This window comes from Bombina bombina, chromosome 1 (assembly GCF_027579735.1).
Source record: "Bombina bombina isolate aBomBom1 chromosome 1, aBomBom1.pri, whole genome shotgun sequence".
NCBI lineage: Eukaryota > Metazoa > Chordata > Amphibia > Anura > Bombinatoridae > Bombina > Bombina bombina.
In genome coordinates, this window is record NC_069499.1 from 730882038 (window position 1) to 730895938 (window position 13901).

At 34.0% G+C, this 13901-nt stretch overlaps 1 protein-coding gene across 1 annotated transcript in view; it reads right to left on the reverse strand.

Moving 5' to 3' along the window:
* The window catches only part of LOC128639628 (sodium- and chloride-dependent neutral and basic amino acid transporter B(0+)), a 75879-nt gene that overhangs the window by 36932 nt on the left and 25046 nt on the right, over positions 1–13901 (reverse strand). Inside the window, exons 5-6 of the mRNA XM_053691758.1 lie at positions 9793–9928; positions 6185–6317 (exon numbers count right to left, since the gene is read on the reverse strand). Coding sequence (XP_053547733.1) covers positions 6185–6317; positions 9793–9928 — 269 coding nt within the window. The remainder of the gene's footprint in view (positions 1–6184; positions 6318–9792; positions 9929–13901) is intronic.

Below are 13901 nucleotides of genomic sequence, written 5' to 3' on the forward strand. Positions count from 1 at the left end.
AGGATGATAATATGGTGACATTGTAAGGTGAGCTGAGGATGATAATATGGTGACATTGTAAGGTGAGCTGAGGATGATAATATGGTGACATTGTAAGGTGAGCTGAGGATGATAATGTGGTGACATTGTAAGGTGAGATAACTGAGGATGATAATATGGTGACATTGCAAGGTGAGCCTGAGGATGATAATATGGTGAAATTGTAAGGTGAGCTAACAGGGCGAGATTTCATAAATAAATATTTCTAAATATATCTGATGTTTTTTTGTACAACATATATGTATACCTATATATATATACTTCTGGGTGCAATATTGTTTTTAAATAATTTTTATTAGATGATGTTATTTTGATTGTATTTTGTAATGTATTTTTGATGTGTTTAGTGAGACTTTTTTATTTCACAAAAGAGTTAACCAGAGCTCAGAGAATGCAGTAATCATTCTAGCAGAAATTGCAATTGCACTAAAGCGATCGCATTTACTTTCAACTCGTAATGCAAGCGGTAAACCAGACAAGTGCAAACACCTGTAATAAACCCCTTATCGCAAAAACGTTTGCGCTCCACTATTAATCTGGCCCTTGCTATGTACCTCAGCAGTAAGCTGCCACTTGTATTCCCCAGAAGCCCAGGTTACTATAGCTGTTGGCTGTTCTACATGCATATTGTAGAAGAGGGCCACATGATAAGCAAGAATGCCCTATCATTTGTTTTTAATATCAAGTATAGAAATTTAAAAAGGGTGGGTTAATATACCTGGGCTACTAGGTAATACTTGCCCACTGGGGCAAAAGTTGCCAGTCCTCCCTTGTTTGATTGAGTCAATCCAGGCTTGCTACTGGCGTAGATACGGCTTGCCACTGTAATTTTGTTAGCAAAACTTGCGTATATAGCAATAACTTATCCTTTTACCTTGACGGAGGCCATTTAGGGGGAGGTATAATAGTCTGTAGTGCATTATAGGAAAAGGGGCCAAATACATAATGAAAATATATTTTACATGTTTCCCTATACATCATTAAACATTTTAAAATCTTTGTTCATGTTTCTTTGTTTACATCTAAAGTACTCCCACGTGGCCTTAGTTAAGGAAATCTCCTGGAATGCTTCCATGCACTTGCATAGATTCTATCTATGGAACAATTCCTATGGTCTAGTCTACAAGTGGAGAGCAAAAATATTAGTGATAAATATATATATAGATAAGTAGATAAAGATATATAACATATAGGGATGGGGGAATGTGTTTATATCCGAATTCGAATGTTAGAACGAATGTTATTGTAGAAATTCGATTTACATAATAAAATGTTGATAAGAATGAATATTCTTAAAAATTCGATTTTCGAATCTTATTTACAGTTTTCGAATGTCACATTTATAAAACACAGTATTAGACTAGAAATATTATTTTGAATTCGAATGTCACATTCGAATCGAATATCACATTCGAATCGAATATCACATTTAAAACACAGTATTAGACTAGAAATACTATTTAAAATTTGAATGTGACATTCAAATTTGAATGTAGCATTCGAATTCGAATATTACATTTATTAAACACAGTTGTAGACTAGAAATACTATTTGAAATTTGAATGTCACATTCGAATTCGAATGTCACATTCGAATTCGAATATTACATTTCGAAATTGAATGAATACATAGCTAAACATTCTATTATTCGAACGAATATTTTCAAATTTTATTGAAAAATTCGAAAACGAACATTCGAAAATAGAATGTTAGAATGTTATATAAACATTCGAAATTCGATTTGAACGAATGAATGTATCAAAATTCGTTTTAAATTTCGAATTTTTAGAAACATTTGCCCATCCCTAATAACATATAGATATTATAGATTAATATGCTCTCCAATTGCGCTACTCTTTTTAGCGCTCCCAGTCTGTCTTTAATTTGCAAGGATTCAGTTTCTGAGTTCCAGTTTATTCCTTAATCTCTCAAGTTTGTTTGCTGCTTATAAGCTTAACAGTTTCCAAGTTCCTGTTTGCTCCTGAAACTCTCCAGTCCACATACAGGTTACAAGTTTCTGATTGTTATCTACCTTTAGTTTGCAAATTTACCTGGATCCAGGAAATCCAGTCCTTATCCTTCAATCTAACAATTATAAAAGAGGTATTGTTTACTTCAGTGTGTGCTGTGTTCTAGTCTGCTCCTAGTTAATTTCTAAGTATGTAGTGTCTGTAAATATAATATTTGACTGATCCCAAACATGAAGTAATTTTTAAGATATTACAGCTACAACTGTAGAAACTGTGATGCCACTTAGGGCTCGATTTATCAAGCCCTTCTCCCCCCTTTGACTGAAGGTTCACACAAGCAAACCTGCAATCAGTATTTATCAAGCAACGGTCATCAGGGGCGCGATCCGATATACAGCGTCGTTTTTGGCGCAAGCGAGGGAACCCGTGCCGCCCGTAATTTCACCTCGCACATCGGGGTATTACATATACCCCGCCGGCAGTTGCTAAAGTGCCGTAAGTCGGACAAACTAGCGATGTCCAGAAATGAGCGTAACTACAAATTTCTGGAGTAGCCAGTGACTTATGGCACTTTAGAAACTGCCTGCGCCTAAAAAAAGTAACTAAAATATACTTTTACTTCAAGGTAAGATCACCCTACCTTGAGCCGTCTTCACCCAGTCGGGCACCAGTGGTCATCCGATAGGGCAGAAGAGGACATCCGGACCGGCAGAAGTCTTCATCCTATCCAGGCAGAAGAGGACATCCGGACCGGCAGAAGTCTTCATCCTATCCGGGCAGAAGAGGACATCCGGACCGGCAGACATCTTCATCCAAGCGGCATCTTCTATCTTCATCCATCCGACGAGGAGCGGCTCCATCTTGAAGACCTCCGGCGCGGCACATCCTTCTAGGCCGACGACTACCCGACAAATGGCTGGATTTTGCGGGCGACGCTGCATATCGGATGGGGCCCCAGACCGCTGCTTCCCTACCCTGTTCTACACCACTTAGGTGGAGAATTTCAATCTCCCCAGTCTCGTCCAACTGGGGAGATTGACAGCTCCTAACATCGCGTGATTGGCTGTGCAAAGGAGCACTCATGTGCAATGGTAAATGCGTCATCGGATTGCTGCCCGCAAGAGGAGAAGCTGGGCGTACAGGGGCGAATATTTATGCTCCTGTCTGCCAAGGAATGATAAATTAATCCCTTAGTTGCACCATTAATACCTCTGAGGATTAAAGGTGTGCTGAAACAATGAAATGCACTGGTTATACAGGAAGAATTCATACGTATGTGTTGACAAATGCAAATCACTACCAATAACTTTCATTGACCCACATTTTCAATAATAATAGCACAGGTATTCTTTATCAAACTGCTCAGAGCTGGAAAAGGTTTGGATTTCAGAATAGTTTGGATTTTTTAATCTTTTCATTTGTATAATGGTTAGGGGATGGAACCAAGTGTAAACAACAACATATTATGTCATTTAGGCAATATTTATATTTCTGAATACAGCTTATACATGTAACTAAATGTAGTTTTATATCATTTGTATTACTTTAGTATACATAGTACCATCACAGATATAGGACAGTACTGTAATCAGAAAGGTAATATTTGTTGTTTTAAATAAACATAGTCCATTATTTGCATTTTAAAACTCAAAAAAAAGGAGAAAGGATAGTGACTTATATGCAGGGAAAAATAGTAATTTTTGATATTTTTATTTTATTCAATAAAAAGTCTGGATTTCAGAATAAGTTTGGATTTTGGAATTCTGGATTTGGGGATTTATACCTATATTTACTAACAAATATTTATTAGAATAAAAGTCTTAATGCTTATCAATATGTTTATATCTGTAAAATATTAATGCATACTAGATTTTTGTAAGAAAGTTTAGTTAATAGGTAATAAACCTATCTTTTAAAAGACATCGAAACAACAAAAGTATCTTCAGCTGTTTTCTGAAAGAAAATTGCAATTCCACAAAACTGTTAAGGACTGTATAATTATCAATGCTATGAACGGTGAAACAATGATAATTAAAGACATATTGAGCTCAATTTATCAATCACTGGCAAACAGGGGCATACATATTCACCCCTGTCTGGCTAAGATCTCCTCTTGCAGGCAGCAATCCACTGCCAGAATTTAACATTGCACACAAGCACTTCTTTGCGCTTACGTGCAACCCCACCCCCTGCCTGCGCACAGCCAATCACGTGCAGGCAGGAGCTGTCAATCTTGATTGAAATTCTCTACCTAAGAGAAGAGGGTAGTGAAGCAGCGGTCTAATGACCGCTGCTTGATTAATCCTGACTGAAGGTTCTCTTTTGCAAACTTACAGTCAAAGGAAGCAGAACAGCTTTATAAATTGAGCCTATTAAACACTTTAAGATTTTTAATTTAGCAGTTCATTTAAAACTGTCTCAAACTGGCCTCTTTAGATGAGATAGGATAAGAAAACTTTAAATCTAGTAAAACCTATAGTATAACATAGGAGCATCAATTACTTTTTGAAGACGGAAACTTTACTCGTCCTTCTTCAATATTTACAAAACTAATATAATTAAAAAAATCTTCATATTATTCTCTTTGCTTTGAATACATCATTATATCTAGCATTTATGTGGAGTTTAATGTCCCGTTAACATTTATCACTTGACAAAGGTGGTTTGAGAAAAAGTATTGAAGGCAAATACAGATTTTTGCTTTAAGTTAAAATGATGTTGACATTTTACAGCCACAATTTCATGTCTTTTAAACCACCAAAACAGATGTATGTTAATATTTGGTTGAAATAGAAATCTTTATAGGGCAATATAGTTTCTTATTGGTACCAATGGTTGACTTTATGGTGCCATAATGTTAATGGCTTGCCATCCACTATGTTTAAAAGCATGATAAATAACTTACAGTGCAATGAGTTTACGTATTGCACTGCGAAATAATGTAGTACCTAATTTCTGTTATTTCTGTAAGTTCTACTTTTATATGCTACTATCGTTTATGCTTCAATAAGTTTAATAAGTTATACATTTTAGTGCCATACGTTGCTTTACTTTAGAATTCCTTTCTGCTCTGAGCTATAATGTAGACTAGACAAGCAGACTCCATACCGCAGTTTTAACGGAAGACATTATGGTACAAATGAGAATACTCTTAACTTTATCTTATGTGAAATGCTCATTACTGTTTTTTAATTACTTTCCCTTTTTGTTGTATTTTGGTAAAAGAGACTAAAATTCATTCCCAAGTTTAGGGAGAATCAAGTTTAAAAGATATCTATTTCTGGTAAAGAACATTTTCATATCGGCATTAAATTTAATATCTTTACGTAGGGATAAATCACATAACGCTGCTTTCTGCATATAGCATCTTACAATCGCCTATATTTTCATATGCATGTGTTTTTCTATTAGGATATTAAGTATTTGGAGTGCTTTGAGAAAATCTTGCCACCTTTTAGATAGAAAAACTGTGAGCTCTGTAGTGTGAAAATCTTTACAGAATTACGTGGGGATAAGAGAGACAATTTCATAAAACCCATGGAATGCCCATGTTCAGCCAATCTTATGAAAAAACAACAATTACGCTTTGTATTTATAAATATGAATATGAAGTAATTTTGGCGCATCCAGTGTACTAAAATTATGATTTACACTGTGCATTATTGATACAATTTATTCCTGAGCAATTTACATACAAATTTTACGTTTTTTGGTGAAATACGTTTTTTAGTGAAGAATTTTGTTACAATTTTTGATGCACCTTAACAATACAATTATTCCCTGCTTATTTTTGGTTCAATTATTCATTTTGTGTGATGTTTAAAATACATTGTTGCAGCTTTACAAACAAAAAATAAAGGAAACAAATTATTTCCTGAATTTTTTTGTCTCAACTGCAGTTAGTAAACTTTGCAACACCATAATATATTGTATATGTCTAGTTTTAAAAAGCTATTCTAAAAGGAATGCAATAAATTTACTACAACTTGCTTGCTATATACCATTTATTCTTTGTGTGTCTAAATCCAATTAATTCTAAGTTCATAACTCAATTTAAGTTATATCATAAATGTTCATTATTCATATAAAGCAATCACAAAAGCCATTTATTTACTCAACAGGTTTAGACTTGTCTCTGTAAAGAAAAAGAAAAAGTAGGCGGATATCATTAATACCTTTCCTGATGATTTTATTCCTTTAAACAATGCAGCTCCAATTATCATCCATGACAAGAGGAGACATAGGGCTAAATACCAAACGACTGCACCAGTTTCATGCAGTCCATCCGAACGCCGAAGAGCAACTTTACTATAAAAATGAAAAGGAAAAGTTTGTAATTAGCTTAATCTGCCTGTTGATGCCTTTAATTCTTAAAATGTAGGGTCAGTTTCATATTGTACATGTAATAATTAAAGGGCATGAAACCCAAGATGTTTCTTTCATGATTCAGATCATTTTTAAATTTAATTTTAAACAACTTTCCAGTTTACGTATATTATCAAAATTGCTTCATTTTCTTTGTATTCTTTATTGAAGAAGAAGTTATGCACTACTGGGAGCTAACTGAACATATCAAGTGAACCAATGACAGGAGCCATATATGTGCAGCCACCAATCAGCAAGGTTTTGCTGCTTATGAGTCTACTTAGGTATGCTTTTCAACAAAGGCTACCAAAAGAATTAAAGCACATTTGACAATAGAGTTAAATTGGAAAGTTGTTTAAAATTGAATTCTCTATCTTAATCATTACGGGACATGATACCCAAAATATTTCTTTCATCATTCAGATAGAGAATACATTTTTTTAAAAAACATTCCAATTTACTTCTATTATCTAATTTGCTTCATTCTTTAGATATTGTTTGTTGAAGAAATAGCAATGCATATGAGTGAGCCAATCACACAAGGCATCTATGTGCAGCCACCAATCAACAGCTACTGAGCCTATTTAAATATGCCATTTAACAAAGGATATCAAGAGAATGAAGCAAGTTAGATCATAGAAATAAATTGGATAGTTGTTTAAAATTGCTTGCTCTTTCTAAATCTTAAAAAAATAATTTGAGTTTTGTTTCCCTTTAAAGTTTTAATTTCACTTTACTGTCACTTTAACATAAATCAATTGAGCTGCTGCATAGTTATTAAACTTGAATTTCTACTTAAAATAACGACATAAAAATAAGACAATAAATCTGTTCTATATTAGAAATCAGGTTTTCACCTCTGAACAAAACCATTGTGATATACATAAAACATATAAATAAAATCAACTTTAGCCAATGAAGATTAAAGGGACATGAAACCCTTTCATAATTTGTATAGAGTAAACAATTTTAAACAACTTTCCAGGGTAGTTTTGCTCCCAAATGTGCTTCATTCTCGTTGTATTCTTTATAGAAAAGGCAGTAATGCACTACTGGGAGTTAGCCAAACACATTGGGTGAGGCAAGGACAAGAGGCATATATGTACAACCAACAATAAGCAGCTAGCACCCAATAGTGCAATGATGCTCCTGAGCCTACCTAGGTATGCTTTTCAATAAAGGATGCCAAGAGAAAGAAGCAAATTAGAAAATATAAGTAAAATTAAGTTGTTTAACATTGCATGGTCTATCGGAATCATGGACATTTTATTTTGACTTTACCGTTCCTTTAATATCTAAATGGAGTGTTCTGGTAATAATGCATTCAGTCAATTCTAAAGAGGATTAAAACAATTGTCTCAGTTGTACTATAGATTGTTTTTTAATTAGAAAGAATATATTAAGGATGTGGACTTTAATCAAAGTTAAATACATCTATTTTTGGGATCATGCAGGGATATTGAATACATAAAGCAGAGGATTATGTTTTTTTTTTATTGTGTGTGTTTTTTTAAATGTTTCTCTATTTATGCGGTCATTTTGGGTACGTAGGAACGTTTACTGCATATTTATGATTAACATATATTTCAAAGTGAAACTACCCAACCACCCAAAACGTTGGTGTAGTGTGGGTGTAGCTGATTTAATAGACAATAAATTGTGGATGTTTTTTTTTTAATATGTCAGGGAGCCAAAAGAAAAAAAAAAAAACAACCTCTCACAACAACCTTAAAATACATAGCACATTACAGAAATTATAACATTGAGACTATTGACCCTAAACTACTGTGTGTTTAAGCCCTAAATAGTGGTTAAACACACAGTAGATATACGGCTCAGAAATTGCAGAGCATTGCTGGTTCCTAGCAGAAAACATTTGATCCAATCAGCAGGGCTAGTTCCACATTTCTACCTATACTAAATATTAATCTTTTTTTTTTTCATTGTATTAAAAAGACATTTATGTTCAAGGTGTTCTGCCATACATTTAAAGACTAAATTAAAGGGACATAGGGTAATAGAATGTGTTGTCTCATAAAAAAAGTTAAATTGAAACAACTTTAATTTACAATGATTTATTATTTAAAAAAATATACAATTATTATTTCCATATTATCACTGCTTAAATAATATTGGGATACATAATCTTATCATTTAGAACAGCATATCAAATTATTTTTCTTCCAAAAAGTGCTATCAAATTCTATGGGAATGTTTGTAGATAAATAATTTGATAAGATTTTTAAATTATTAGAATATTCCAATAATAGCAAAAATCCAATTATTGGCATAAAGCAGGACAATATCTCCACAGGCTACACTGACATAATAAAGGGACATGAATCCCCAAATTTCTCTTTAAACACTTCTATCTAATTTGTTTTGTTCTCTTAGTATAATTTGTTGAAAAGTATACCTAGGTAGGCCAAGGAACAGCAAAGCCCTACTGGGAGCTAGCTGCTGATTGATGGCTGCACATAAATGCCACTTGTCATTGGCTCATCTGATGTGCTAAGCTAGCTTCCAGTGGTGCATTGCTGCTTCTTCAACAAAGGATACCAAGAGAATGGAGCCATTTGATATAATATATATTTTTGTAAATTGTATGCTTTATCTGAATCATGAAATTAAACTTTGAGGTTTCATGTTTTAATTTATGAATGTTCATCCATTGTATAATACGTAGTAAAACCACTCAAATTGTGCAACTTGACAGCACTATTAACACATTGTAACAAAATTGACATTAAAGGGACATGAAACCCAATTTTTTTCTTTCATGATTCTGAAAGATCATGCAATTTTATATAACTTTCTAATTTGCTTCTATTATTTAATTTGCTTCATTCTCTTGATATCCTTTGCTGAAAAGCATATCTAGATAGGCTCATGGACTTCTGATTGGTGGCTGCACATGGATGTGCATTGTTATTTTTTCAACAAAGTATATTTAAAGAATGAAGCAAACCAGATAATAAAAGAAAATTGGGATGTTGTTAAAAATTGCATTCTCTACCTCAATCATGAAAGAAACATTTTGGGTTTAGTGTCCCTTTAAATGAAACTTTTATGATGTTGATTGAGCATGCAGTTTTAAACAACTTTACAAATGACTTCTAGCATCAAATTATGCACCGTCTTTTAAATGAACACTTTCTGACGTGCCAGCTCCTACTGAGCATGTGCAAGAGTTCATGGTATATACATATATGAGTCTGAGATTTGCTGATGGCTGTCACATGATCTGGGTTTAGGGAAATGGAAATACATACATTTGTCTCAACAATCTATTGCTCATTTTAAGTGCTGTCTTTTTATTAAGCATCGGTTGGTTTTGTATTTATTTGTCATCAACACATTATCCAATGTATAAACAAGGTACATCAAATACATTTTGGACCATTTTTAACATACTTACTCCCAGTATTGTTTGCTTGGAAGTTCAGTGTTCCCTTTCACAGTAGAATTTTCTAAACATGTATAGTTATTTCCTAAAACCCAGGTCATATTGACTGATTGATAGAAATTAGACCCATCCGTCACATTGCAAAATTCTGTAAAATGCAAATAATCTTAGTTAGTGGTTTTGGACAGATAATAAATATAGAGGCGAAAATAACTGACTACAATACAAAAATAACAGCTATGTTTTATGTAGGGAGCAGGGCCGTCTTTAATACTGACTGGACCCTGGGCAAACATTTTCTTGGCCCCCCCCATGCAATTTCAATTTCGCTCTCCGCCCCAACATCCCAAAAAACAACTAAATCAATTTATTTTATATATTTTTTTAAATTATTAGCCCAGCAGTGGATCATGCACTGCTGGGCTAATCATTTTAAAAAAAAATTGCAATATGTGAAACTGGACCTAAGCAGTACTAATAAGTAAATAAATATATAAATTCCTCCACTCTGGATTAATTTAATAAGCTTTTGAATGTGATTCTGGTGTGAGGTTAGCTGGTTAAAGAGATTTAGGGCAGCCAACAGGAGCATAGCAAGGTAAAGACTGAGGCGGAAGCATAGAGGTGCAGACAGATTTAAGTTTACTGACTGAAACAGTAGAACTACTATGGGAAGCTGTAAAATCTGAAACAGAGAGAAATAAAAACTATAAAAATAAACCATACCTTAATGTGTGAAGTATCAGCATGACACTATACATCAGCCACAGCAGCACATGTCACTACTTTGCTAGGAACAGGTTCCCTCTCATCCTGCACTAGACAATGCTGCATGGGGGAGGGGCATGTGTACACTCACTTATCCTTCCCACTGACGCCTTTCTACAAAGCACTGCTTTCCTAACAAACTTCAGTTAGTTGATCTTAGAGCCACAGCAGAAAGAGCAGGGCTAAGGGGACCAGCAGACTGGATGCTGTCTGCCCAAGGCTGCATGGATACAGACGAGTCACACAGCCTCAATACTGAAGAGAGCGGTGTGTGCAGCTGCACAGATACTCAAATCCTCACGTGCCTGCCATTCCAGCTTTCTGCTGCATGCGCCTATAGTAAGCCCTACCCAGAAACAATCCCCACCACCAGAGCAGTTACCTGGTAACAGTGGTAACCCCAGCAGGACCTTTTCTGATGCAGTTGGATTGACTGGATGCCTAGGTAGGGCTTAGCATCCAGTGCTGCACAGTGCACATCTAAAACAGCACATGGCACTAGCTTGGAATGTCACATGACATTGGCACGGTCTCACAAATAAATATAAGCAGAGAACTTTTGACTGTGACAATATTAGCACTGACTGTGTGTGTGACCCATGTCACATGACATCAGCAGTCTGGCATGAACTAAAAAAAAAAAAAAAAAAAAAAAATATTTTTTTTTTTTTTTTTTTTTTTTTTTTAAGGACTCTTGGACCCCTCAACAAAGACTGGGCCTCCCCTTTTGCCCTGTGTTAAAGACGGTCCTGGTAGGGACATGTTAGTTTATGTAAGTTACACATATGCTTACAGCAAAAATGATCTAGAGGTCCCATCTAGTTTTGTCCTTGTGAGTGCATTTTAATTTGGTCGCTATTTAGCTATTGCCCCTTTAAAACAAGCTGCTTCTATAGAGCGTTTTTAGCGAAAGACATAATTCTTCCATATTCAGGCATGGGTTAACAGTAGAAAAGGAGTAAGGAGTTAATGTGAGGTCATTCAGATATATGCGGACTAGATACAGATAGTGACTGATTGGCCTCATTTTTCAGGTATTAGGTTTATATGTTTGTATTGTTTTGTTTGTTTGATAAATGGGTAAATAAAGGAGTTTTTTTTACACTTTATTGAGAGTGCCACCTTTATATGACTACTAAATGGGTTAAAGGGAAATACCTAAAAGGTGTTGCACCCATTCAGGTTTTTCGATTATGATACTTCGTTGTTGGTGAGTGCTGATCTGGACTTGCTTATTCATAATACATACAAAAAATGTTTTATTCAACTTAGGTGACTTCTGGCTTCTGTTTGTATGGAATTACAATTAACTAGAATAATGGCTACTTAAATGGCTTAAAAGGACATTGTATTTAAAAATATTCTATGATCCATATGCCCCTCCTACTAATGATCATTGATTTATAGATAAACTTCCTAGCAGGAAGTACCTATTAACAAACAAGCAATTAAAGGAAGTACTCAAGAAACAACTGCATTTGAATTGTTTTAATTTAAAAAAGCGTTTGATATTTTTTCATATAGATGACAGAATTTTGGTGAGTAGTGTCCCTTTAAGCTGCCCAAGTTACATATGTGTTAAATCCAGAGCATCTGTATTATCTACATTTGGATTGGGCAAACATACAAAAACCTACACAAAAAAACAGATTCACTGTAGAATTTACACACACCCTCATGGACTAAAAATAAGTGCAGCTAATGTAAATGTAATACATAGCAACACATTAAATCAATCTTGATGGCAACTGTCTAATGTATTTGAAAGAAGTTTTGCATTTAACCAATAATATAATTGGTAATGATGAGCACATTTAAAACTTTTATATTATTTTCTGTTAATATTTTATTAATTTTTTTGTAAGTTCAAATACTCATTTACAGTTATAACTACACATTTGTATAATCATATTTTATTTGCCTGTTATTTTAAAATATAATTTGAGCATTATTGTTAATAAACCAGGTAATTATAATGTTTATAAAAGTGTTAACTGAGTATTCATTAAAACAAAAATTAAAAAATAAAAGCTGTGCAGAGAGCCAACATATGCATACATATTCAACAGGTCAAATTATTTTCTTTTTATATAAAAGGAAATTATAATTAATCCAAAAATCATGTAAGAACTGGTAAATAGTTCTTTGAGGTTATCTCATTGAAGAGTATCTTTTCAGGTTTTCAAAAACGTCATGAGATACCTTTACAAAACCAAGCAAAGGCTTGTAAGGTAGCAACTGTTCCATATCCAATGTTCTACCCAGCGTTAAAGAGGGTTATACTAGACTTACATTTCTTATTTCTACTGTTTCAGACTATTTTTTCATTTGAATATATTTAATAAACTATGTCCCTTCACTAACAAGCGAGCAAAGAAATATTTTCTCATACTTTTTTTTTCTGTGACAAATGCTTCCTGTTGCTGCTAAACCTTGTGGGTGCAGGTCATGCAGGAATATTTCAACAAGGCATTGCAAACTTAGTCTTCTATTCATTTTAAGTATGGATGTTTATATATTTCATAGCAAACAATGCATAGAGAAGAACAATATTGACAGGATACACAAAAGTTATAGATTACAGATGGCGTGCAACTGTTAAATGCTTGGCTCGTTATGTGGTGCTATTAACCATCCTAATGTAATAACATGGCAAAAATGCAAGAAGGGTAGATGCACAATATATTGTGGGCCAACAGTATTTTAGGGACTGTAAAGTCAATATTCAGCATTTTATAATTATTCAAGTAGAGCATGCAGTCTTAAAGCAACTTTCCAGGGTACTTCTATGATCTAATTTGATTTACTCTTGGTAGCCTTTGTTGGAAGGCATATCTAAGTAGGCTCAGGAGCAGCCACTGGGAGCTAGGTGCTGATTGATGGCTGCAAATATATGCCCCTTGTCTTTGACTTCAACAAAGGATACCAAGAGATTGAAGCAAATTTGACAAGAAAAGTAAATTGGAAAGTTGTTTAAAATGATAGGCTCTATCTAAATAATGCCCCTTTGTACTCCATGTCATTTGTATTTTTGCAATCCATTTGTAATTTAATTCATAATACGTAACATCTAAAAGATTTATTCCTGATGTGAAAAATAAATGGTCGTATTCTTAATAAACCTACTTCAGACTGTCATGCTTGGGGTTTGTCACTGACTTCCAAAACAGGTGTGGATGTTATCTCTATTAGCCAATGAGTATTTATACTTGAGTACAAATGCATTTGATGCTAGATTCAATAGACCATTTTTACTAAACATTTTTGCAGACATATATAATCTCTGTTCTTTCATATGTGCAAAATACTTTTCATGTTACTTTAAAGAAAATATTATTCCAGCTCACTAGGTT